Source organism: Theobroma cacao, chromosome 6 (assembly GCF_053813885.1).
Source record: "Theobroma cacao isolate CCN51 chromosome 6, ASM5381388v1, whole genome shotgun sequence".
Lineage (NCBI taxonomy): Eukaryota > Viridiplantae > Streptophyta > Magnoliopsida > Malvales > Malvaceae > Theobroma > Theobroma cacao.
In genome coordinates, this window is record NC_142644.1 from 21,590,202 (window position 1) to 21,617,720 (window position 27,519).

At 35.5% G+C, this 27,519-nt stretch overlaps 1 protein-coding gene across 1 annotated transcript; it reads right to left on the bottom strand.

The window, feature by feature from the left end:
• Positions 1-15,757: 15,757 nt before the first annotated feature.
• On the bottom strand, positions 15,758-16,387 carry LOC148762158 (thionin-like protein 2). The gene is made up of 2 exons (XM_088807696.1): positions 16,039-16,387; positions 15,758-15,941 (listed from the first exon to the last, which is right to left on the bottom strand). The coding sequence occupies exons 1-2, from the start codon at positions 16,313-16,315 to the stop codon at positions 15,880-15,882; spliced, it is 339 nt and encodes a 112-aa protein (XP_088663822.1). The 5' UTR covers positions 16,316-16,387; the 3' UTR covers positions 15,758-15,879.
• Between the last annotated feature and the right edge of the window lie 11,132 nt (positions 16,388-27,519).

Here is a 27,519-nt window from a genome sequence, read left to right on the forward strand (position 1 = left end):
GATGATTTGAGCCACATTAATATCCTTTATCATACCTTGACCCTAGCCATACATTACAAGCTTTATAAAGTCCTATTGATCCCTAGCTTTGTATTGGTTAACATTAGTGGAGAGAGAGATGAAAAGTAAACATATGGAAATCTAGTATTAATTTCAAATTTGTGTTGGCATAAACTCATCCGGATATCATGATATTCTTGGTAAAATATTTCATACACACATAGAAATCCATTCGAGAATGTGCTTGCATTAGAATTGAAACATGAATTTAAATGATGCCTATATTTTTCCTTAGTCTAATGATTGATAGACATACTTTTGAGGAAGTTATAAAGAATCTTTGAGTTGGTGCACTTTATCTCTAGTAGTAGTAGTAGCAATAGTAGTAGTAGTAGTAATAACTATATTTATTTTAGTTTTCATTAACCGAATTTGATTCTCGTAAGTTAGGTTCTTTTCTATGTTTTGCTCGAGGACTAGAAAAATCTTAATTTTGAGGGTGTGATAACTCTATGATATAGAGTTATTTGGGCTTAATTTTGATAAAAATTTGGCTAGGTTTTTGTAGTAATGCATAGAAATTAGTAAGTTTTATTTAATTATTTTAAATTAGTTATTTTAGGTGAGTCAATCTAATCTTAGTTAATTTTATGGTTAATTTGGTGTTAATGTGGATAAGATAGGTTGTTATTGATTTATTTGTGCTTTAGTAGGTGTTTGAAAAGAAGAATTTTAGTAAAAGAACGAGAGCAATTTCAAGGTGCATACTTCCAATGCATATGTTTAGGTATTTTGACCATAAATTTCTCTACAAAGATCCAAATGAAGCTATTCTTAGACCATTGGAAAGCTGAGAGAAAGATATAAAACTTTTAAGTTTACGACCTTGCCCAGTTCGGTATGGAAGATGGTCAAATATCTAATTGAAGTTGACGCACTGTAGCAGTCCTAGAGCAATTACGATTTCTGTTAATTAATTTGGCAAAACTGCGACTTACATAGTTTGATGAGGAAATCCCAGCTAAAATTGACTTCTTTCTTCACCCAACTTGGCCTAACTTCAAAGCCTATAAAAACAACCTTTCGGAAGACTAAAAGGAGGAAGAAAACACTAGATTGACATCGGAGAGTCAAGCCACAGAGTCATTGAAGCTAAAAAGAATTTGAAGCATTCAAAGAGATTTGGAGATCAAGAATACAATTCTTGAGTGTTTCTATATTTTCTTTTATTCTCTTATTTTCTTGGTTTTGTTTTTAATATTTAGATTTTATTCAATGATGATGTATGTCTTGATAGGAAACTAAGTTTTTAATTTAAGATTGTGATTGAACTCAATATATAGTCTGAATTATTTATCTCTCTTTTACTTATGTTTGACGGATTTAAGTTGTTTAGTCTATTCTGTTCTTAATGCTTCTAGTTGAGTGGCTACCAATTAGATTGAATTGAAAACTTAGGTTAAACCTTGACGAAGGAGATTTAGGTAGACCTTGAATAGAATAGCGTATGATCGAATGCACTTAGTTGATTAGGTGATTTGATTTGCAAATAAGGTAGACATACACTTATAAGCCATATGTAGCAAAAATTAGAGCACAAACTTAAATAATCTTTCTTCAATTTAATTTGCATAGACATATAGTAAATTAATTGGGAAATGTATTTTTATAAGAAACTCAACAGAGACTTGTAAATAATTTAGGACTCTAGGTTAACAACTTAATCCATTAAACTAAGTTAAGAGAGATAGAGAATAATCAGATAAAGTATTGAGGGATATCATAATCTTAGGTTTGGTAGTCATTCACATTTAATAAAGTAAATTTGCTAATAGATTTTAGATTAAGTTTTTGTTTCGTTATTAGTTTATTAATTTCAATTTTCTTTTTTAATTTTAATTGTTTAGATAAAATTAAGGTGTGTTAATTTTAGTAGTTAACTGTAAGGATTAATTCAATTCTTTGTGGGATCGACACTCTACTCATATATTATCTTTACGATATGTACACTTGCGTGAGTAGAAAATTGAACAACATTACTCCTCAAGATGCCCCCCTTTAGCCTTAAAAAATGATTGTATTTATACCCCTTTTGATGACCATTTGATGTAAAATCGAATGGCCAAAACTGTGCAGACTTATGTGTCAATGCTTAGGCACAGAAAAGCTGGTGCTCAGGCCCCCAAGGTTCTATTTTGTGACTTGTTTGAACATGCTGGACAGTGCATTCGATGCCTAGACGCCCAAGCTTCTGTCAACACTGATTGCAGTCTACTGCAATCAATCAACTTCTTTTTCATTTTTTACCATGATCCCTTCCTAACTGAGTGAAGTGCAAAACATCAAAATTGTAGTTCTTCTTCTAAATTTTCTGCAGGTCCAAGAATCATGTCAATTGGAGTTCTGTATCTCGATGTTCAAAGGCCTTTCTTAAGCTACTTGCACCATTCTTTGCTATTTGAGTTCCAAGTCTTTACGTCATGGACCGCAGTTCAGAATATTAAAAGAAGCCCTAGGGTGTTTCAGAGTGCCAGCATATGGGGGAGTATTGTTGGGAGAGAACCCTAACTTGCTAGCATGAGCAGATGCAAGCTGCACAGTAGGAGCGCACATCACTAGCACTTGGGCGAGCGAGCCTGTACAGCACCTAAGCAAACTGCCTGTGGGTGGCCTAAACGAGTCAGCTTGCACAGTGCCCTGGTAGACTACTGTGGGCTGCCCAAATGAGTCAGATTGCCTAAAACTTGGATTGACCCACCACTGTAGCCCTTATAATGACCTAAACTGCTTGTATTCAAATTGTCTTGCCCAAAACTATTTTGTATAGCCATTTTGAATCTTGGGGGGAATTTTGGCTATAATAGCCCTTGTAAATCACTTGTATAGCAAATGGCTTAATGAATACAATTTTTTCACTCTCAAATACTCTCTAGTTCTCTTTTCTCTTCTTTTTTCTTCAATCTTCTCCTGCATGCTTGTTTGCTGGCCTAAGGCCTTGTACTACTGAGTGTGTGTTTCCTCGCTAGCCTAAGACTTGGTGCTATTGTGTGGGTGTGTTGTGATCCTGTTGGCTGTGCATGCCAAATGCTTGTTGGGCAAAAGCCTAATGCTAAGGTAGGTGTGCTTACATTGCATATTGCATGTTGTGTGCTTCTTGGTCCTTGTGGCCTTGAAGATTAACTAGTAGGCATACCTTAGGTTGACTTGGGTTCCGAAATCAAGCTAAGGGTGAATCCAAGGTCACACGGTAGGGTGGTCTGAACAATCAACATGTGACAGGTGGTATCAGAGCTATTTGCAATCAACTGAGAGACAGCTGGTTGTTGGAGACAACTAGTTGTTGGGTCAGTTGCAATCAGTTTGTAATCAATTGCAAGCCCTAGTTTGCAAGCCGAGTAGGAGGTGTGATCTAAGGTGAGAAATGACTACTAGTGGGTCAAGCTTGCCAAACCTCGGGCTTGAGAGAAAGGAAACTAGTGCCAGTAAGAGGGTTAAGTTTACTTTTCTGGAACTCATATCTACTCTCAATGCTAGGCTGTCTAGGGTAAAAGTGACAGTAAACGAGATGCGAGACCGCCTTGATGTGTAGGAGGAGCACATGGATGAGCTCAATGCTTGGGATGAGGAGTTCAAAGGAGAGGTTTAAGAAATGGTGAGGGAAACCCTTGAGGCCGTGACTGAGAGAAATGCTTAGCTTGAGAGTGTGCTGGAAATCTTAAGGGGTGAAATGGAGGAATTGAGAGCGTAAGTCCACACGGCAAGAGTCAGAGGTAGCGAAAGGGCTACCGCAGGATCAGACGTGAGGTTTGAAGTGCCGAAGCTGAGAGAATTCCATGGCCAAAGAGATGCCAAGGAAATTGATAACTTTCTCTGGGGGCTGGAGCAGTACTTCAAGGCCATTGGTATCGCTATGGATGATTGTTGGATCACCGCGACATCCATGTATTTGGGAGACACGGCATTGCTTTAGTGAAAAAGTTGGTGTGATGATAGGCTTAGGGGAATGCTGATGCTCACATAGGCTGACTTTCAGAGTGAGATACGCAAGCAATTTTACTCAAAATATGCAATGGACGAGGCTAGGGGTAAGTTGCGTAGGTTAGTGCAATGTGGGGAAATTTGAGAATATGTCAAAGAGTTTAGTGAACTGGCTCTACAAGTAGGTGATCTTAGGGAAAGAGAGGCTATCTTTGCCTTCATGGATGGCTTGAAGCCATGGCCCAAGTAAGAGCTGCAGAGAAAGGGCGTGCAGGACCTCACTCAGGTAATGGTAGTGGCTGAGAGTTTAATAGATTATTCTCAATCAGACAAGGACAAGTCTGTGCCTGCCAAGCCTAGGGATAAAGGCAAGGGCTGGGCAAACAAAGGCAAGTAGCCTAGGGACAAGGATAATGGTGATGGTAAGTCACAGCAATGGTGGAAAGGCAAGGCTTTCCCCTTCCAGAAACAAAGAGGACAAGCCTAAGAGCTGTTTCCTATGTGACGGCCTGCATTGGGTTAGAGATTGCCCTAAGTGCTCCAAGTTGGTGGCAATCACCTCGAAGAAAGAGCAACAACCGGTTGAGGCAGTCAAGTTAGGTTCAATGCTACTAAGGGCAATGAATAAGACTGGCAGTCGAGCCAAGGGGGTCATGTATGCGGATATGATTGTGGCCATTGAACATGTTGAGGCTTTAGTAGACGCAGGTGCTTTCGACTTGTTTGTGTCCGAACAAGGTGCTACCAAGCTAGGCATTAAGGTCGACATTGCTAAAGGCTGGGTTAAGATTGTAAACTCCAAAAAGGTGTGCACTAAGGGCATTGCAAAGGGGATAGATATGCAGTTAGGATAATGGCATGTGGCTGGGGATATAGAGGTGATCTCGATGGACGATTATGAGGTGGTCATGGGGATTGAATTTTTAGACTGAATTCAGGCTATGCTTGTGCCGCATAATGACTGTATATGTCTTTTAGACCAAAAGGGGCAGTGTGTAGTGTCGGTCAGACGATGGCATGCTTAGTAAACTAAGATGTTGTTTGCCATGTAGTTAGCTAGGAGCGTGGGCAATGGTGAGCAGACCCTTGTTGCTGTGTTAAGCTTGGAAGATACCTCAGACAGTGTGATTGAGGCTCCGACAAAAGTGCTTGAGGTGCTAGAGGAGTTTCAGGACGTGATGCCTCCCAAGTTATTGAGCCATTTACCTCCCATTCCTAAAGTAGACTGGTGCCAAGGGCTCAACCACAAGCCAAGGCACCATATAGGATGGCTCTGCTAGAGTTAGTAGAATTTAGAAAGCAGCTTAGGGAGCTGATTGATGCTAGGTTCATCAAGCCATCTAAGTCTCATTTCGGTGCTCCGATTTTGTTTTAGAAGAAGCATGATGGTTCATTATGGCTATGCATAGATTACCAAACTTTGAATAAGCTAACGGTCAAGAACAAATACCTCATCCCACTCATAGCCGATTTGTTTGATCAGTTAGGCAGTGCTCGTTGTTTTTTTAAATAGGATCTATAGCTTGGGTATTACCAAGTTTGGCTAGCCATAAAGGACATAGCTAAGACTGCTTGTGTAACTTGGTATGAATTATATGAGTTCTTAGTTATGCCGTTCAGATTGACAAATGCCCCAACAATGTTGTCCACTTTGATGAACAAGGTATTACAATCGTTTCTTGATAAATTTGTGATAGTTTACCTTGATGATTTAGTTATCTATAGACATTCTTTACATGACCATGTTGAACACTTGAGATTAGTTTTAGAGGTTCTTAGATAGCATGAGTTGTGTGTTAAGAAGGAAAAGTGCTATTTTGGGTTACATGAGGTGCTGTTTCTAGGGCACATTATAGGGGATGCGAAAACCCGGATGGACCCATCTAGGGTTAGTGTTATCCTAGAGTGGGAGTCGCCCACCAAGGTGAAAGAGTTGAGGTTTTTTCTAGAGTTGGCCGACTACTACAGAAGGCTTATTAGGGGATACTCGGTCATTACCACACCATTTACAGATATGCTGAAGAAAGGTAGGGTGTGGGTATGGGATTCAGTGAGCTAGCAAGCATTTGATCAGTTGAAATATGCAGTGTGCTAGTAATTGGTATTGGGGCTACCAGACCATGCTCTGTAGAGGTGTACACAGATGACAATGACTTTGCCATCGGAGGGGTACTGATGCAAGTTGGGTATCCTATTGCTTATGAGAGTCGAAAGTTGAAGATATTGAGCGAAGTAATATGGTTTAGGAGAAGGAAATGTAGGTTGTGGTCCATTATTTGTGGACATGGAGGCATTATTTGCTGGGGGCTCAGTTTGTGGTCCGGATCGATAATGTGGCCAAGCCTTACTTCCAAAGTTAGAAAAAGCTAAGCCCAAAGCAAGCCAGATGGTAGGACTTCTTGGCTGAATTTGACTATGTGTTGGAATACAAGCTGGGCGAGAGTAATTTAGTGGCCAATGCACTGAGACGAAGGCCACACTAGCTGCCATTAGTGAGGTACGGGCAGAGCTGCTACCTCGCATCTAGAAAAGCATGAGACATGACCTTACCGTGCAATCTATCTTGGAGAGTGCCACGGTATGCAAGACCAGACTGTCCTAGGTGAGTGGCGAGCTTGTGTATGCCAAGGGCAATAGACTCTATGTATCGCAACATGGCAGATTGCGAAAATTGCTACTAAAAGAGTTCCATGATAGTCGTTGGGCAAGGCATCTAAGGTAAATCAGACCATAACACTGTTGAGTGCTGACTACTACTGGCCGAGAATGGCTAAAGATGTTGAGGGATATGTCCAGACTTGTCTAGTGTGTCAATAAGACAAGGTTGAGCAACAGAGGCCTAGATGACTACTCAGCCCATTGCCGATGCCGGAGAAACCTTGGGACAGTGGTAGTATGGATTTCATCATGGGGCTGCCTAAGGCAGATCAATTCAGCAATATTATGGTGGTAGTAGACAAGTTCTCTAAGTATGCTACCTTCATATTGACTACCAAAGAATGTCCCACTAAGGAAGTTGCTAAGTTATTCCTGAGGCATATTGTGAAATATTGGGGGATGCCTCGAACTGTAATCAGTGATCGGGATGGCTGATTCATCGAAAAGTTTTAGACAGAGCTGTTTAGATTGTTGGGGTCAAAACTATGCTTTTTCACCAGCAACCACCTACAGACCTATGGGTAGACAAAGCTGGTGGATGCTGTCATGACCCAAATTTTGGGCCATGACTGGTGCAAGGGCCTAATGGACGTATTCCACTAAGCCCAAGCAAACCTATCTATTTATCCTACTCATCATTCCTTCAAATATTGCTAAGTCACATTTTATAACTTTAAAACAAAATAGTGATAGACATTGCCAACTCGTACTGGCATTACTTATTTAAAATATACATACATTGTCTACAACATGTATTCCAATAATTTACATTAAGTTGTCTATACATATCAAAAGGAGACTCGATGTCCAGCTGAGAAACTCGACAAATGTACAGCTACTGAATGTCGAGACACCTACCAATAGTCGAGTCTACAAGGGCACCTCGACCTAGTTACCAACTGCCTCGTGATCTGAAAATATGAAGTTGAAAACAGTGAGTATAAACCCAGTGAGTGAACAAGGAAGGGAACAAGCATACCATAAAGAATGTTTAACGAAATCATGATAGATTCTTTTTTTTCAAAACAATGCAATTTGTTTTTGTTCTTATTAAAATCCCCTCATTGAACCCTTAAATGATTAATCATTTGAAAATCATGAATCCATACGAAATGAAAATTTTGAAAAAAATGAAAGCTTCAGTGATACACAAGCAAGTCAAATGCGACAACGAATCTTCGCTGCAACAGAAAGGCATTCGCTGCAGCTATAATGAATTTTCACTGCAGCGACGTTGGGATTTAAGTTATTAGCCGAACTAGGGTTTCTCATCAAACCTTCTCAATTTGAACTTAAATCATTTATTCCGTAATATTGGGAGTCCATGCTCAAATATGGTAGCAAAGAAGTGGAAAATAGGGCAACAATTTGACAAGATGGGAGATAAAACAGAAGGTTTTTGGCTGCAGCGAGAATGAATCTTGTTGTAGCGAAATTTCTACTCCAAGACAGAAACTTTCTCACTGCAGCGAGATTCATTCTCGCCGCAGCGAGAATGCTATAGTATTTTCTCCCTGCAGCGAGTTTTTGGCCAGCCACTCTCTAGAAACCCGAGAGTTTCTCGCTGCAGCGAGAAACAGGGCACCAAAGGAAAATTTCATTTACTTCTCAAAGAAAACCACCCTACTGAAATATCCAAAACCAATATGAAACACATAATAATTTCTCAAAGTTTAACATACCAAATTTCACATGCATTACATTCATATACCATTACTCATAAATTTCCTAAAACACACATAATTACGTATGTATATATATACATATACTTATCATCATCATGCACACCATCCCATCATCATCATGCACACCATCTCATCATCACCAGCTCATGCGCACTCCCTACTCGCACATGGCTGGGTCATCATCGAGTTATGCGCACTCCCTACTCGCACATAACCAAGTCATCATCGCCCTATGCGCACTCCCTACTCGCACATAGCCGAGTCAATATAATTACACAACAATATATTCCTACATACATATATATCAACACAATGTAGCAATATAGGAATCCATAATAGCCACATATCACAACATAAACCATTTCTCAAGAGCTTGTTCCCAAGGCACTCATTTTTAAGAAAAGTTGTATAAAATCATTCAAACACTTTGTACAAAACAGTCACATTCCCAAAATAGTTTTGATAGGCAGTCCACTCACCGGTTGATTGTAGAGCCTTTAGTTGACTCTAATTCCCTTAATGATCTAATTAGGGTGATGGGGCTTCGTTAGAACCTAGAATCACATTAACATCAGCAATAGGTCAATTCACATACTATAAACCATAAAAGCTATCTCTTAGCTAGCTTTCAATTGCCACTTTAAATGGCTATCTATGTTCACTATCTAAATCACTATAAAATGAATGAACATCCTCAATAATAAAACAACTCATAATCTAAATTACAAGCCATTATCCACAGCTAAAAATCAAGCTTAGTTAATCACTCACCCTAGGGTTCCTTTGTAGTTGAATTCTCTTCCAATAGCTTCCACACAAAAGAGGTAATTCTTTTTTTCTCTCTCTAGAACGCCTAACTAGTGAGAGAAAGTATGGAAATAAGACTTTTTCAAGGGTTTTAAGAAGAGAGAGTGGAAGAATACAAGGGTTCTTGTCATAAGGGCACAAAGGTATGAAAACTAGAGTTAGAGAGAGAAAATCATGCAAGCTCCATATCAAGCTTCCATGGAGGTTGGAAGCAATGTGAAAGAGAAGAAAGAGGAAGAAGAAGAAGCTGCTGGAAAATGGGAGAAGAAGATGCTGGAAGAAAGATATTTATAGCCCAAGCTTATCCATTCCATTAAAATTACGAAAATACCCTTGACTAGGTAACTTGTTCTCATGCAACCCTTTGTGCAATCTTTTTACTCTTTTAACACTGAAACCAAGTCCATAATGGTCTAGACATGCTCGAGTTTGAGAAACTTTAAAAAATTTGACTCGGGGTGCAAAATGACCATTTTACCCCTATTGTGAAAATTATTGTCACTTCTAGTTTTCTTCATGTTTTCATCATTACACATCATTTATGAGGTCTTATGCCTATTTAGACCTTAAAATATCCTAAAGCTTTCTTCTAGGAGCTCATTAAAGAAAATGATGAAACTACCCCTAGCCTGTGTCATTGTGTCTATACCTAGTTACGAGCCTATAGAGGTCAAGGTCTCACAGATGCACTGCTAGAACGCTATCTGAGGCACTTTGTGTGAAGTAGGTAGACCGAGTGGTCGAGGTGGCTTGACATGGTCCAATTCTTGCACAACTTGCAACATAGCGAGTCTATTAGCTAAAGTCCGTTTGAGATTGTGACAAGACAGCAGCCACACATGCCTAGTGTCACTGTTGTAGGTTATACCAGTCCAGCATTAGGTGCTTACAGAATTGCCAAGGGCTAGGAAGAGTAGTGTGACTTGGCCTAGGCTTGTCTCCATAAAGTTGCTAAGAGGGTAAAGCAGTGGGCAGATCAGACTAGATGAAAGGCTTATTTTAGTGCGGGGGATATGGTAATAGTCAAGTTACATTTGGTTTTGAAGAACAAGGGCTTGCACAAGGGCCTTGTTCAAAGGTATGAGGGGCCGTATCGAGTGGTTAAGAAGATAGACAAGGTGACTTACAAGGGACATGCTGCCCAAGCTAAAAATGCAGCCAGTATTCCACATCAGCATGTTGAAGCCTAACCATGGTGATGAGGGAGACCTTAGTTGAGGGGTGAGCCACCGGGCTTTATTAGGTGTACGGGCAGCATATGATAAGGAGGTGGCAAAGGTGTTGGCTAATAACGTATTCAAACGACAGCACCACATGTCCCAACATGAGCACCTTGTGAAGGGACTACTTGAGAGTGAAGCTAATTGGGAGTTTGTGGAAGACTTATGACAATTCTAGATCGGATCGATGCCTTCCACACGGCAGTAAGGATGTTGCCAACTTAGGTGGGGGAAGGTGTCACGAACCACAGTTTAGAGCATTAAATGAGGCCTTGGGGTGTTTCGGAGTGTCGACATATGAGGAAGTATTGTTGGGAGAGAACCCCTGCTTCTCGGTCCTTGTGGCCTTAAAGATCAGTTGGTAGGCATACCTTAGGCTGACTTGGGTTCTGAAACCGAGCTAAAGGTGAATCCAAGGTCGCATGGTCAGGTGGTCTGAAAAACCACCACGTGACACTTGCACATCCTTCAATATCAAAAATTCAATTAATTAGAGGCTGAAATGAGGGATTTTAATAAGAAATTGATTGAAATTACATAAATGATAAATGTCATTACATAAATTAAATTATTACTACTAAACATAAAATTACCTATGAATTACTTAAACTAGAGGACTTATCTCAATTTTAGGTTTCAAAGATGCATAAGATAACTCTATGTAATAGAGTTATAAGATGGCGCAAAGAATGAGAAGGAATGTTTGTACGTTCTCTAATAATAAAAATCAAAGGTATAGATAGTATATATACATGTATTTCAGCTAACGAGAAAGATAAAAAAAGGGTTTAATTAATTTCAGCTTTAACTAAAACCCTAACATTTAAATACGTAAACAACTTTTTCAACAATCATTGCACGTGTTTCTTGATTAAATGAAACTGTGCGTTCTATTTCTTCTTTCTTGTCTAGTCTTCTTCTTTGTCCAACCTCTTGCATTTCTCATCTCTTCTTCAATTTGGGATATCTTTTTCCCTTTATTTTTCTCATCTTCCTGAACTTATTTATCAATACATTGTTTGACAAACCCAACTACCTCCCAAAAGCCCTTGTGATGCGCAATGTGCTATAAGATACTCCAAGGAGGAAAAATTCAAGGGTTTTATAATTTTTGTTACAGAATTTTGTAGTCAAAGATGTAGGGATATTCCTTTAGTGTTGCTCTATGATTACACTAATAACAAGTTTTTATTTTTGGTACGAATGTCTGCCTTTCTTTTGGCCCTTTTATTATATTTCTCCAAATATTAGAATAACATCTATTTTGTAATGACTGTGTTTGTGGTGGGCAGATGATAGAGAGCTATAAAAATGCTTGTTACAATTATTGTTTAAAAAAGGCAAGAATTTATGCTATTGATGATCCTTATTGAGAAATTAAGAGAGAGGATGTGATTCATTTTCTGTCATCCGTACATATATCGGACTATACAATGATAAAGTTAGCTTAAATTGTGAATTGGTAATTCGTTGTGGATTAAGTTCCTCTCTTGTTATACTTCAACAAGCCAGTTAGATGAATTGCCGTGTTAACATACCGTAGATCAATGAATCAAATTTTGCCACGATGTTAGTACAAAAAATTAATTTAGCAAATCCTTTGCTACGTTTTTCTTGCCATGTAACAATGTTTAGCTTGTATCCATCAGAATCTATCTTATTACTTGACACTTGACACGGACGAAATCCAATATGTTACAAAAAATTTATCATGGATTTATTTGTAATGCTAGCATCTATAATAATATATTGATTCTAAGGTACAAAGGGAATTTAGGATTTTTAAGAATATTTTTTTTAATATCGGGAAAAAAAATGTAAAGGATAAACCAAAGAGGAGAAAAAAAATTGAAAAGGCAAGGAAACAAAAGGGAAGAAAAGAAAAAGTTGAACAAAAAGGTCAACAAAACAAAATCAACATGGTTTTGATTTTTGGACCTTTTCTAATTTTCTTATTGTCTTCCATTCTTTAATTTTATTTTTTTCTTTTGAAATATCTTCCAATAAAAATAATATAATTTAGACTGACTTCAAAAAGACATTATTAAGCATATACATTTAGTCTATGGAACTTTCTTAAAAATTGATAAAAACATCTTGGGTTTTTTTGGAAAAAGAAAGAGAGGAAAAAAAGGAAGAAGATTATACTTATTAAAAGGAGAAAAAAGTCAAAATGAAAATATGAATTTCTTCTATTTTTCTTATTTGTTTTCTCATGTTTCGTTTTCACTTTTTTATGTTTCCTTCCTTTTAGATAATTTCTTTTAATTAAATATACATTAAAAAAAAGTATCATGAACCAGTTTGTGTCTTTTAAAATTAAAAAAGAACATATGTTTTGAGCATTTCATTCTTTTTTTTTTAAAATTTGAACCTTTTTCTTTGTTATTTTCCTTCGTTTTCTCCATTCTTTATATTTCTTTACCATTTTTCCTAGATGTTTTCAAACAAATACTTTAAAAAAAATTTTACGATTTAAGATTATTTTTGAAAAAAATGTTTACAAGCATACATATTTGATCTAGATGTTTGGATTCCTAATGTGAGTAAAATGTTTTTGATTTTTAGGTGAAAAAACGAAAGGAGAAAGAAAGAAGAAAAAAGAATAAACTAATTAAAAAAGTAGGAAACTTTTTAACCATTAATTTTTTTCTCATTTTGTTTTATTTTCTTTGTTTATTCTTAATTTTATTAAATATTTCCCTTGACAAATTTTAATTTAAAATAATTGTACAACAATCATCAAATATAAAAATTTCTTAATTTATATTTTTAGAAATAACAAAAATGAACATAAGCTAGTGCTTGCAAGAAAAAGTTATAACTATTTAAAAAAATAATTACAATAATAATTGTTTCGGCTAATTTCTTTTAATTTTCATGGATAAATTCCTATTCTTATAAAACTTATATAAAAAGAAACTACAACAATCTGAAGCTGAATCGAAGATGAGTTCCTTGTTGTCTACTCAAATTTTACTATCGACATTTTGTTAAAATTAGTTAAAATGTTTTTCAAAAATTATTTTCCATTGAATACATTAATTTTATCATTTAAAAATGATAAATTAATTATAATTTGCAATCTCATTTTGATAAATATTACCTTAATTAGGGTCTGCAGATGCTTAGTTAACATTTTTTTCTCTTAAAGAAAAAAAAAGTATTATATATCTTGTAGCAAATCTTGTTCCCGCGTAAAGGGAGAATAATTGAAGAAAGAAAAAGGCTAAAACAGATACACCCAAACTCTAGCAACAGTTTAAGGGAGAATCATCATGACTTTTTATCGAAATAAGAACTAACAGCTAGTCCAAATCAATGGATTTTATTGAGAGTAAGCTGGTTATTACAGCAGAAGAAATTGCACTTGTCAAATTCTAAATAGCTTTATCGGTTGAAAATCAATGTTGGAGTAGTCGCCCATACATCTTCCTACCTTGGGTAGCAGTGGTTGGAAGGCATTCTTTGTTGCACTGTCGGATGCATCTTTGTTCTTGTGGCGGTGGAAAATCGCAACCGGCCAAGCAGGCCTCCAAGCATTCTTGGCCTTCCTCTGCAACTGTGTGCCCTGCGAAGAAAAGCAGCATCATCACCATTATAATCATAGCATTTGGCCTGATACTTTTTTCCCCCTCCATGCCTCAAATTCTGACAAGTACAGATCAATTACAAAGCTAGAAAGGAAAACAAGCCGGCTGCATATATTTGTAGCCTTAATTGGTTAATAATATTTAAAACATATAGAATCTAGCTTTTTCTCAAATATAGAATGTCTGTAATTCCTTACCAAATAAAAGAAATCAAACTGTGGGTCATTAGTTGATTTATTGACTTAATTGGATCGATATAGATATATATGTTTGATTTTATCTTCTAATTATCTGGCTGTATTTTCTTTATATGCTTTAGAATTTGATTCTCGTTATGGAAATAATCTCAATCATTCTTTTTGATGGATTTGATAACCACAAAACAAGATCACTTAATTTACTACCATAACTGTGTTCGTATAATACGTATAATATCTTTTTAAATGTTATTTTTATTTTTTTCAATAAACAAAAAAAAAATAAAGAGAATTCTGATCAGTTTTTATTAGTTTATTAATTGAATGAAAAGCATATATATATATATATACACGTAGTTAGAATTTAATTTTGTAAATAATTCTTATTTTAAATTCAATAAACTAATTAAGTCGAAGTTTGGCAAAAGTTCTTTTCAGTCTAAACCAGCTAGGAATTAGGCATATAGCATTGAATCTAGAATCAAAATTTTGGGTTTTGCTAATTATGGGCTTCATCCTAAAATAATCATGCTACTAGAAAGACCCGTGTTACGTAACGAATTGGTAAAATTTTATGTACGGTTACATTGCAAATTGAATACAAAAATTGAAATTAGTGATTATTAAGAATTTATTTATTAATTTTAATAATTTTTAATATCATAATTTTTATAAATTGTTTAAAGTAAATAAAATAAAGTTATTTATTTGTTAGTTGGTTAACGGAGAATAATAGATTTTAATAAGTTTTTTATTATGGAATAATAAATTCATGAAAGTATAAAGCGAAGTATATTGACGTTAGAATTCTTAGATAGTATACAAAAAACTTTGTCCATTGACTACTGAGCATAATATTGTTAAAAAAACTTAGTGCAATAATAATCGCCAACAACAATCCAGAAATGAAGGTTCGTTTCTTGCACAATATTTTACGAGATTCAAGTAGTTCGTTACAGTAGCGAAAATTTGTTTAATATATTAATTTCAATTGAATTTAATTTTAAAATATATTTTAAATATTTGAATAAAACATATTATGAGAAGAGCAAACTGAATATGAGCTTGACTTTTCAAAGGCCAGACTCAACCCGTTAATACGTACGTCGACGTGCCACTTGCTATATTAGTGCATGTACATTTTTATTGTCCGGAAAGAGACAATAGGCAGCCGCGACAGGGCAGTAGTATGCTTGTCTTTGGAACCATATGGAGCCTACCATGCGTTGGGATGCAAGCCCCACTACCACTATCCTCGCATGTTGTAGCATTTGACCACTCAATTCCTAATGATTTCAACCCTTATTTACCAAACAGAACATTATTAATGCGCCGAATGTCTTTGATCACTTGAACTTTTGTAATCTAGTATTGCAGACTGCAGTTAACATTGTTCAAAACTTTGGTCCCCGACTAGAATATGTGCCGACCTTAAAATTTGGAACGTTTGAGTTGAGCCCGTGACTCTCCAAATAATAATTCATTTTGTGGAAGCCACCCAAGACATGCATGTTGTCCATATCCCATCCCAAACAAATAATTAATTGTGTTCACTGCATTTTAAATCAAAACTATATTCTCTGCAAAACATAAGAAGATATATGTAACATTAACCCGAACATTGATCAGTTTTATTCATTCAAATTTAATCATTTGGCTAATAAACAATATCGCGAACTGACTTTTAAAAAAAAACCAATGTCGCAAACTGAACACTGTCTCCTAAGTATATGGTAACTAATTAGTTCTTCTTGGCGCATGTCTCTGAACAGGAATCCACACAGCTTCCAACTTTTTGTTCACCTGATAATGCGTTAAAATAAACAAAACAAAGTGAAAACTTGATGTTTATGCTTTAGTCTATATACGAGAGAGAGAGAAAGAGAGCGAGAGGACATGCCTGGATTTTCTTTGGAGCTGAGATCGGTGCACAAGGAGGTAGCACAACCAAGCTTGCAGAAGTATTGGGTATCTTTGCCGCTTTCCAAAGTAGAGCTTGGAATAATACATTCGTTGAGGCACTTAATAGCGCAAGAGAAAACTGGATTAGGCGGTATAAAAACACACAAAAGGAAGCAACCTGCGTAACACTTTTGGAAAGAAGCAGTGGACTGCCCGACTAGGAGCCCCAACACCAAGCAAACCATCATGACAGACCCGACTCCCCTTCCCTCCATTTTTCTTCTCTTTCCTTTACTTTGCAAAGGGGAAGAAAGGTAAAGTTGAAACTTTAGTAGATCTGCTCTTTCTGTTCTCCAAGAAAGGTTTATATAGACCCTCAATGGTAGGTCCATTGATGTTTATATGGTAGGAACAGCACAATTATGCTGATATATGGAAATTGAATTGATGGGTCTAATTTGACCTCTCTGGATGAATTAGTAATAGGCAAATGACAAAACATCAAAGGTTAAGATACCATAAAAGAAGACAAATCAATCCTAAATTTGATTAAAATGAAAAAGCTTAAAAAAAAAATGAGTTTCATTAGTTGTCAAATAATGACTTTACCATTTTGGCACACTTGGCTTGTTATCACCTCTAGAATTGACATATGGACCATCTGGCATGGCATTCCAAGTAGAGTAAGCCTTATTGATATGATAATGGGAGTACTATATATGAACTGTGAATTATTTAGGTTTTTATTTAGAAAATGATTCAAATAACAATTCACTGCACCATAATCCATTTTTAATACACTGCGACAACTTGAATAATAGATTTTACTTTTTTTATCAGAGGTATACTAATTATAACTATTTGTCCAATCATAATACAGACATGGTTGATTGTATGTGTAGTTTTATGAGAAATGATACTTACCAATTTTGTTTTCCAATAAAAATTTAAAGCTTTATATTAGTTTCAAAGTATAACGGTTTTTAATATAAAAATGAAAAAGAAAAAAATTATAGTTATTTTCAAGCATATCCTTTAAGGGAATTTTCTTTTTGTTTCGTTCATTTCTCAATATTATTATTATTATTATTATCTAATCTAATTTAATCTAATATATATTGATTCTAAAATACTGAATGCTTTTTGAATGCCATAAGTCAATCTAATATATATTGATGCACTTACAGCTCACAAAATACTATCATCTCATTAATGAGGTAATATTAAATTTTTTTTAAGACTTAAATATTAAAAAAATTGATAATTATTGTAAAATAAATAATAGAGATAGGAAGAAAAGAGAGATATCGAGAGAATGCTCTTTAAGTATTACTACAGCAATGCTTGGAATGAAAAATAACTGTGATACAAGTAAGGTTGGGGTGAACCCTATTTATAGTTGAAACCCTTTAAAGATCAATGGCTATCACAATCTTTTACTAAGATACATCTTTAAATTACATTATCTTCTTGATAAATCCCACATTATCATCTAGATAATATCCACATGTAGATGAATCTTGAAATATCTAGAATGTGGATAATACATTTATCATTTATCAAATTCACTCTAATTTGAATTGGTTTAATACAGTGTGATATGTCCATATTCTATAACACTCCCCCTTGGATGGAACACCATTGTGGTGGCCTAGTTGGACATGCTATTATTGCCTTGTTAAAAACCTTAAGTCGAAAAAACCAAGTAGGACTAAAAACTAAACATAAGGGAAAAAGAGTACTGTGCACTAAGTCCATAATTGCTCCCCCTCAATTGAACCGTATTGCCACTTCTGGAGTCTACAGCTTCTAGAGGCTTACCATTTCTAGGGTAATTGATACTTTGCCACTATAGGAGCAAATCAAACTTTTGCTACATTCCAATGGTATATACTAATTTCTCAAATATTGACGTTGGCAATGACTTGGTAAAAAGATCTGCAATAATATTGGCAAAGTGAATCTGTTTAACGTCAACGTGTCGACTTTCCTGGAGTTCGTGAGTATAGAAAAACTTTGACAAGATATGCTTGGTCCTAATCACTTTTAATATATTCACCCTTGACTTGTGCAACACAAGCAACATTTTTTTCATAAATTATGGTAGGGCAATTTGTAGCTGGTGTTAAATAACAAAAATTATGAATATGCGTTATAATGGATCTCAACCAAACAGACTCTTTTCCAGCTTCATATAGAGCTATAATTTCAGAGTGGTTGGAGGATAGAGTTGCTAGCATTTGCTTAGTAGAGCGCCAAGAAATGGTGGTGCCATTATAGCAAAATAAATAACCGGTTTGAGAGTGAGCCTTGTATAGATCAGAATTATATCCTACATTAGCATATCTAACTAAACTAGAGTTAATGGAATCCTTAGAATAATATAATCCCAAATCTATAGTTCTTCGGAGATAATGGAAGATATGTTTTATCTCATTCTAGTGTCTTTAGGTTGGCTCAGAACTAAAACGTGCCAACAAATTTATTGCAAAAGTGATATCTGGTCTCGTACATTGTGTCAAGTACATCAAAACCCCAATTGCATTGAGATATGGTACTTCAGGGCTAAATATCTCTTCATTCGGCTTTCTAGGATGAAACGAGTCCTTTTGGGGATCAAGAGACCCCACAACCATAGGTGTGCTCAATAGGTGAGCGTTGTCCATGCTAAAACATCTAAACAATCTCTCAATGTATGTTGACTGATGGACAATTATTCCATTTGCTTTATGTTCAAGCTATAGACCAAGACAAAGTTTGGTTTTACCTAAATCTTTACCTTCAAACTCTTTTTTCAAATATTCAGCAATTTTAGATAATTCTTCTAGACTTCCAATCAAATTCATATCGTTGAAATAAACTGCTACCATAGCAAATCTGATTTTTGATTTCTTAATAAACATGCATAGGCAGATAAGATCATTCTTGTACCCTTTCGTAATGAGGTATTTGCTTAAGCGTTGATATCACATGAAATCGATTGCTTTAACTTGTATAAAGATTTTTGTAACTTTATTGAGAATAAGTTGTAGGGAGTGTATGCTTCAAGCCTTTTGAACCTCTTTAAAATTTTCATATGAATATCAGAGTCTAATGAACCATATAGATATACTGTTACAACATCCATTAGACGTATTTCCAATTTTTTAGAAATAGTTAGGTTAATAAGGAAATGAAAGGTAATCGTATCCATCACAAGTAAATACGTCTTATCATAATCAATCCCAAGTTTATGAGAGAAGCCTTGGGCTACAAGTTGCGCTTTATACCTCACAACCTCGTTTTTCTCATTTTGTTTTCGAACAAAGATCCATTTGTATGCAATAGGCTTTATATTGTTAAGGGTTCAAGCCACAGGTCCAAAAACCTATTGTTTCACTAGGGAAGCCAATTCAGCATGGATTACTTTCTCCTATTTAGGCTAATCTTGCCTTTGACGAAGCTCGATAATAGATTGTGTTTCATGATAATCTTTCATAATCTTATGAGCAATTAAGAGTGCAAAAAAATCATCGATGATGATCTCATTTCGATCCTAAATCTCATTATAATATGTAATAGAGATCTCAGTATTCTCGAGGTAAATGGTCTTTTAATGGGTTTGTGGTTCTTCTGAACCAAGCTCAATACCAGGCTCTTTAGGAGGGATTCTTGATTCCTCCCATTCTGTTTTTGAGGGGCAGTGTCTTTTGATCCTATCGGTCTTCCATGCTTTAGGCATAGGCTATTTTGATCCATTTCAGCATGTCCTTCAAGAATAACAATCCTAGCTGGAGCATTCACAGCTAGACTATCAAACTTCGTGACCTTGGTAGTATCATTAAATGCGTTAAGAAATCTATGGAAATAGCTTGTAAATGGATTATATGCTACACCTCGTTTTCACATGTAGGATTTCTTAGGTTTAAATGGGTTAGATTTTTCTCATTCCACAAGAAATGCTCAACTAGTTTTCATTTCTCAGCCATGGAAGCCTTAGGTATCTCAATTGATGGAAACATTGTCCCATTGAAATGGCAATCCATGAATTTGATGGTAAAAAGATCACTCGTCATTGGTTCAATGGACGATGAATCAAACCCAATGTAAATGCCCAAACGGTGTTAGGGACCCATTTTAGTCTTTTTTAATAGTGCTATAGGCACATGTACAATGTAACTAAAGGTGTGTAAGTGTGAAATGTTCAGTTCATAGCTTAGAACCAATTGCATAGGAGATTGCAAGCGGCTAGTGATGGGGCACAATTTAATTAATGCCACTGCATGCAAAACAACGTGACTCCACGCTGAAGTGTTGAGCTTTATTCTTAATAAAAGAGTATGAGCAATAATTTAGGTGTGTTTAATTAAGATTATGCAAATCTATTTTGAGTATGAATATGTGGAATCGGGTCTTTAACCTTGATTAATATGAATCAAAGCTTTTTGACGTAAATTCACCAACATCATCCATCTTTATGCTCTTGATTGGATAATTAGGGAAGTGTGCCTAAAGCTTTATAATTTGCATAAAATAAATGTGCAAAGGAGACATTGTGTGTAGATAACAAGTAAACATAGGACCATTTCCAAACGACATCCATTAATACCATAAAATATCATAACGACTCACTTGCCAGTTGTATTGGTCCATAAATATCACCTTGAGTTCTTTGCAAGAATAAAGGAGATTCAAGATCAACTTTTGTCATAGAAGGTTAATAATGAGCTTTCCTTGTGAACAAGTTTCATAATTATAATCTTTGGGCAACAAAACCTTTTTATCTGTTCTCTAGTATTGTAGATTATCCTATGCATCATCATAGTTCCAAGATGACTCAAGCGATTATGCCAAAGTCTAAACTCATCAGGATTTACTAGTCTTTAGGACATGGTAGCGTAAGATTCAACAACTCTAATAGTGACACAATATAATCTTAAAGTTGAAGCTTTTAGCTTCTCATGGATGGTTTTTCGTCCTATCTTATAAGAGGTGATGTAGATACATTCCTTATTTTGCTCATAAATTGTCTTAAATGGTACCCATCACGGTGTACATCTTTGAAGCTAAGTAGATTCCTCTTCGATCTACTACTTAGTAATGCATCCTTGATATGTAGGATGGTGCCATTTGGCAAAACAACTGTGGCATTCTTAGAACAATCAATAATTTCAATGGGACTTGATACCATTTAGCCAATTTAATGCTCAAAATGTGACAAACTAATTCTATAACATAGAATTATCAGGTGCTTTTCTCTTCTTTCTCAACTATAAATTTAAAGGTTATCCCTTTTTTCTTGATGTCTTTTCTCTTAGATTCCTTTAACTCACTTTCATGTTTTGAAGTCATCTAATAGGTAAGTAGGGATCCTACTAGCTTTTCTAGCTTAAAATTATTGAGGTTTCTAGCTTCCTCTATGACTGTTACTTTGGGTTTCCAAGATTTTGGTAGGCTATAAAGGATTTTCTTTACAAGTTGGGCATTGGGAAAGTCTTTCCCAAAAGCTTTCAATCCACCAAAAATGTTTGTAAATCTCTCAAATATTTCATTTGTGGATTCACCTTTCTTCATCCTAAAGAGCTTGTAGTCATCTATAAGCAATCTAATCTTGGATTTCTTGACTTGGTTAGTTCTTTCATAAGTGGTCTCTAGAGTGTCCCAAATTTGTTTTGCATTTTCACGCATAGACAATTTGTTAAACTCACTAGTACCTAGTGAGCAAAGATGAGTGTTGTATTCTTTGTAATTAATTTGGATTAATTTCTTATCCTTGTCATTCCACTCATGTCTCGTTTTAATCATTATCTTGCTATCTACCTCTTTGTAAGGCACATGTGGACCATTTATCTGACATTCCAAACATCTAAGTCCATTTATTGTATAAACATTTTCATACGTTTCTTCTAATAAGGGTAATTAGTACCTACAAAGAGTGGTGGCCTTTGGATTGATTACCCTTCACTAAGCACAGTTGTCGTAACCTCCATTTTGATGACTTTAAGCTTCTACTGTGCATCTCTCAAGGCTATTAGACTTGCAAAATTTGAGCCCTAGCTCTGATACCAATTGTTAGTGTAGTAAGCTTAATACAAAATATACTAAGAGAAGGGTGAATTGGTATTTAAAAATTTTTTTGAAACTAAGTATAAAAATTAAGACTTTTAGCAACCAAAAATTCTTTTTTTATAAAAAACAACATAAAAGATTTTCCTAAGGCAAATACTAGCAATAAACCACAATGCGAAAAATTAAAATCAAGACACAAAGATTTTATAGTGGTTCGACTTTCTCTAGTGCCTACATTCACTCCTTTGGAACACTAAGGAATTTGAAATCCACTCAAGGAAATGTACATTTTATGGGATCAAGCATTAAACCCTCACAATGCTTTTTCACGGGAGCAAGCAAAACCCTCAAAAACGCATTTTCATGAGAGCAAGCAGAACTTTTACAACGCTTTTTCATGGAAGCAAGTAGAACCCTTCAATAATGGCTTAACGAGCCCAATCACAAACTCATAAATAGCTTTCCAAGGTTAAGCTCGAACCTTTACAAGAAGAGTACAAAGTATAGCAAGAATGCCTTTACAAAAGTTGGGTGCTAGAAATTTTAGCTTAAGTGTGAAGAAAAGAAATACCAGCTCAAATGAAGCAAGTGTAGAACTTTTCTAAGCTTGGTGGAAGACTAAAATGAAGGCAATAGAGGAAGGATAAGCTTTGAAGTCTCTCTAGGGTTTGCAAGTGTATCTTTGGTTTTCTCTTGCTTCGAAATGACTCAAGGACCTCTTTTTGTAGTCACAAGGATGTTTAGAGCTATTAGACACAAGTTTTAATTAAATTTGACCATTATTGAAGCTTGAGGGTTCACTACAATGCTCATAGTTTAACACCCCTGACTATGTTTATAGATTATGGAATATATACTGACTAAGTTGTTTGAAGAGTTGATTTGGATTTTTACGTATATGTTTAAAGGTTTGAGAATATGCTCATATGTAAGGGGAATGATCTAAGAATTTATTATGTATTTGAGGATTTTGAAGATATGTTGAATATGTTAAGTATGTGGAAACAATGCCTTATGACACTTAGGCAAAATCTCAGAGAAATGTTTGATAAATCTTAAATTTTGAGGTTTATATAGAGATTTGATTTTATATTTTGAGTATATGTTTAAAGAATTCAAAGTTATATGAATGTTTGAGATATGGATATTGGATGGAAATGAATTAGGTTCTTAAAAAAGTGAATTTGGAGACTTGGGAAGTGAGAAATCTGAGTTCTGGACATGATCTATTTATAGATGTTCAGCATCTATCGATAGATACAACATAGTAGGCTAGGGAAAACAATTTGGACAAACATCTATTGATAGATTCACTTTAACTATCGATAGATGTCCATTCAGGAAACAAATGAAGTATGTGGGACAAAAACTATCGATAGATTTGTGGAATCTATTGATAGATGGCTACACGAAATGAGTTGGAAACCAAATTGATAAGCATTTATCGACAAATCCACAGAATCTATCAATAGATGAAGGTCAACACCCAAAAATTTTAGTGGGATCTATCAATAAATGCTTGAAAATGTAAAAATAGGCCATTTGCCCATTTTAAAAGAAAAATAGAAACCCTCTTTACTCTCCACCCTTTGAAACCCTAAACCCTAAGTGATATTTAGAGCTCGTTTGAAGTGGATTGGAGCTTGGGAAACCATTTTAGAGGTAAGAATAACTGATTTTACTAATTGATTTTCGATTTAATTGTTTAATAACTTAGAAATCTATTTGCTCCAACTTTGGTATAATCTTTCCCCTTTAGTTTGGCAAGGATTTGGAGTTAGGATTTAAGCAACGTAGTACCAAAGGTGAGGATTTAAGCCTTTGAACTTAAGATTGAAATCTAAGTTTTATAACTATGAGTAGTTGGAATAAAGCCTAGTTTGAAATGTTGAGAACTTTGGAAAGTTAAGAAATAATTATTGTTTTGATTTGTTCAAGAGGATAATAGAGCAACTAACACATTGGTGAGCTAGAAATTGGTTGGAGGCTTGAACATTGAGCTTGGCTATGGAGTTGCCTTCGTTTGTCTTAGTGAGTGGGTTTATTTGTCTAAATAAATGCATGCAATGCATGACACATTGTTTAATGCACTGCCATAGTATTTAGATGATGTATATATGCCTAGATGAGTATGCCTAAGCTAATAAATTATGTATATATATACATATATATACATTATACGGGACATGTTTGAATACCTTAGTGCAAACCACATAGTGGCATATGTTTAAGCCTCGACAAGGAGGTCTAGTGAATATGATGAATGTTTAGGAGTAGTTTACTCTAGACAAGTAGCTTCTTAAAGGATATGAAGGTTTGATGCATTGGAGGATCAAGAGCATTTAGAAATGATATTGAGGTAGTTAGTAATTAAAGCTTATCAAGTATGATTTCTTATATGAAATAATGTATGCATGTGATATTGACGACATGATGGTTTTAATTATGGATTTGTATTTCTTTCCGATGATGAGAATTTCAGACGTTGATTTGATTTAAGATTGAGTGGAGTCCTACTCCTGGTGATTATGTTTTAAGCTTGCAAGGATAGAGGTAAGCAAGGGCAGTGGTAAAAGTCTTGCTTGTGATTCTCGAATGCAGTGCTTTGATGCCATCCGTCGAGTATCTTCTATTGATTACTTTGATTCTTCCCCAGTCGTTTCAACATTGAGCGTGATCTGTTCTCTATTGGAAGTTTCAACTCCTTACGTGATCTGACCCACCACCAATTGCTATGGCAAACTCGTGATTTGATTTTTTGCCAGTTGCTATGGCATTGAGCATGATTTGATTCCTTTGGTTGGCCATCGCACGTGATTTGATTAGGTTTAGGGAGGACCACTCCATGATTGTGATTTGAACTATGAATGAGATAATATAGCCTTGGATAGGCAGAGATAAAATTGAATTTGATATGATGATTGGCAATTAGGATAAGCATATGGAGATTAACCTTGTAATGGATTCGAGGGTAAGTCTAATTTGATATGCACTATTTATGGAAATATAGTGACATAAGTGTGATTTATGAGATTTATCGAATATTTTAGGGATGAATCATATGCCCCTAATGTTGGAGATACTTGTTAGAATACTTTGTTGCATTAATAATGTAGTGTGTGTATATACATATATCTATATATATTTTTATCGGCACTAATATATTTGATTTATCTATACCCCTCATTGAGTGTTGGATGACTCACTCATTTATTTGTACCAAGTGTAGATAAATTGGCCACTGAACTTACGTGGCTAGTGTCATCCTTTGACAGACCAATTCTTTCGTTGAGTAGGTCTCCTACCTAATGGGTTCACTTCGCTAAGTATGACTTTGGGTCTTCCACTTTTGCTTTAGCTTTCGATGTATGTAGGCACAATGTTGCAATTTAAATTTATCTAAGGGTTGTAAATTACGAACGTATTTAGATAGCCAATGTATGGCCTTATGAATTTTTTTAAAAATATTATGTAGAACTAAGTACCAAGACAGACACCTTTTATTATATTTGAACTTAAGTTATATTATGAATATAATTGTTGTATTATTTGATTGATATGAATATTTTTAAAGCTTGCTCCAGTCTCGTAGGCTTTACCTACTGAACATTGTGCTCTGATCATAGCTTTTTGATTTGGATAGTGACAAAGTTGGTATAAGAGTTTAGGTTAGAATGTTTTAGGTAATTATGTGTCTATCAGCGGAGTATCGAGATTAGTGTAAAGTATTGTTCATAGTTTGTGATTACAGCACAAGTCATGAGTGGGAGGTTAAACGAACTCTCAAGTCCTTAAAAACTAACCCTTAATTTTAGACCATGAATTTTAGATTTTTGAATATGGTATTGCTTTGACTTGGTGCAGGATGTCGTCTAAGACTAGAACTATTTCAAGGGCTACAAGAGAGCAAGATGCCTTGGATTAACTTATAGAACAACCACGAGTGTCCTTGTGAAGGAGTTGTGGCAAAAATAGAGTTGCTAGGCATCTTGAAATGTGAAACCTAGATATATGTATACCGGTGATGAAAATGTGTAAGCTAGGGATGACTACTTTATAAGAGGAAGTGTCATCTTAGAGGATTTGGTAGCAGGACTGTAAAGTTTAGCTCACGAATTTACTGAGTTTCACAGTACAGGTGAGGCACATTCTAAGGAATAAGTTGACTCTAGTTTGCAAGATCCAGACTACGTGCCTTAATGTGAGCATCAAAAGAGGCTATTAAGGTTACTTTAGGGGATTTTATGAAGGTTAAGCCCCCATCTTTTATTGTTTTAGTTGTGGAGGAAGATCTGCAGAGATTTCTGGAAGATATGGATTGTATATGTTCTTCTTTGGGATGCTCCACTTATCGGTCAATTAAATTGGTGAGATTTAGATTGAAAGATATGGCCCGAGTATGGTTTGTATCTCTCAAAAGAAGTAAACCATTTGTTTTAGCTCTAATGACATTGGAAGGAATTTGTCCAAGCTTTTTTAGATTGCTTTTTGCCTGAGAGTGTGAGAGACACTAAGACACACAAGTTTGGGAGTTTGGTTTAGACCCCCGATATGTCGATGACGAAGTATAATGTCTAATTCACCCAATTGTCCCGTTATGCCCCTAATTTGGTACTGATTGAGGAAAAGAGAATTAAGAAATTGGTTGGGGGACTAATTGAATCGCTATTTAGAGTCCTTGCCAACCAAAGATTTGTCTCGTGCGCGAGAACGATGGATGTGACTAGATTTATTAAAACCAAAAGAATAGAAATTAGAATGGAAAGAAACAAGGGTCGAAGAGTTCGAAATAAGGCCAATATAGTCATAAAGATTTTAGTGAAACTAGAAGTCTAATATCTATAGGCCACCAAAGCCATGCGGGAACCTCTCCTACTCCTAAGCAACCCAAAAATAGTGATTTATTTAGCCTACCTTTTAAACGAGAATAGTCTAGTGGAGCATTTAATTTAAGCCCTAGACAGAGGGGTATTTTATGTAACTATGGTGGGAAAGTGCATGATGGATTGTGCCTCAAGGCAACGGGGTTACATTTTGGGTGTGGTCAATATGAACATTTGATGAGAGATTGCCTGAGGCAAAAGCAGTCATTAGAAGTTGACCACAGATATGTACGACCAGTTGCCACTACTTCATTTAGAATGGCACCAATTGTAAGGAATTTTAAAAGAGATAAAGGCAAGGGTGTAGTCTCATCATCTTGGGGTAGATCAGTGTAATTGGGTAATGATGGTGGTGGTAAAGTAAGGGTGTTTGCTTTGACAGCGCAAGATGATGTAGTGGTCACGAGTACACTTCCTATTTGTGGTATCGAAGCATTAGTTTTGTTTGATCTCGAATTGATATATTCCTTTGTGTTACCACATTTTGTGCTGAAGTTGGATAAATTTTGTTGTAATATAAAGAACCCCTGATCTAACTACTTTTCTAG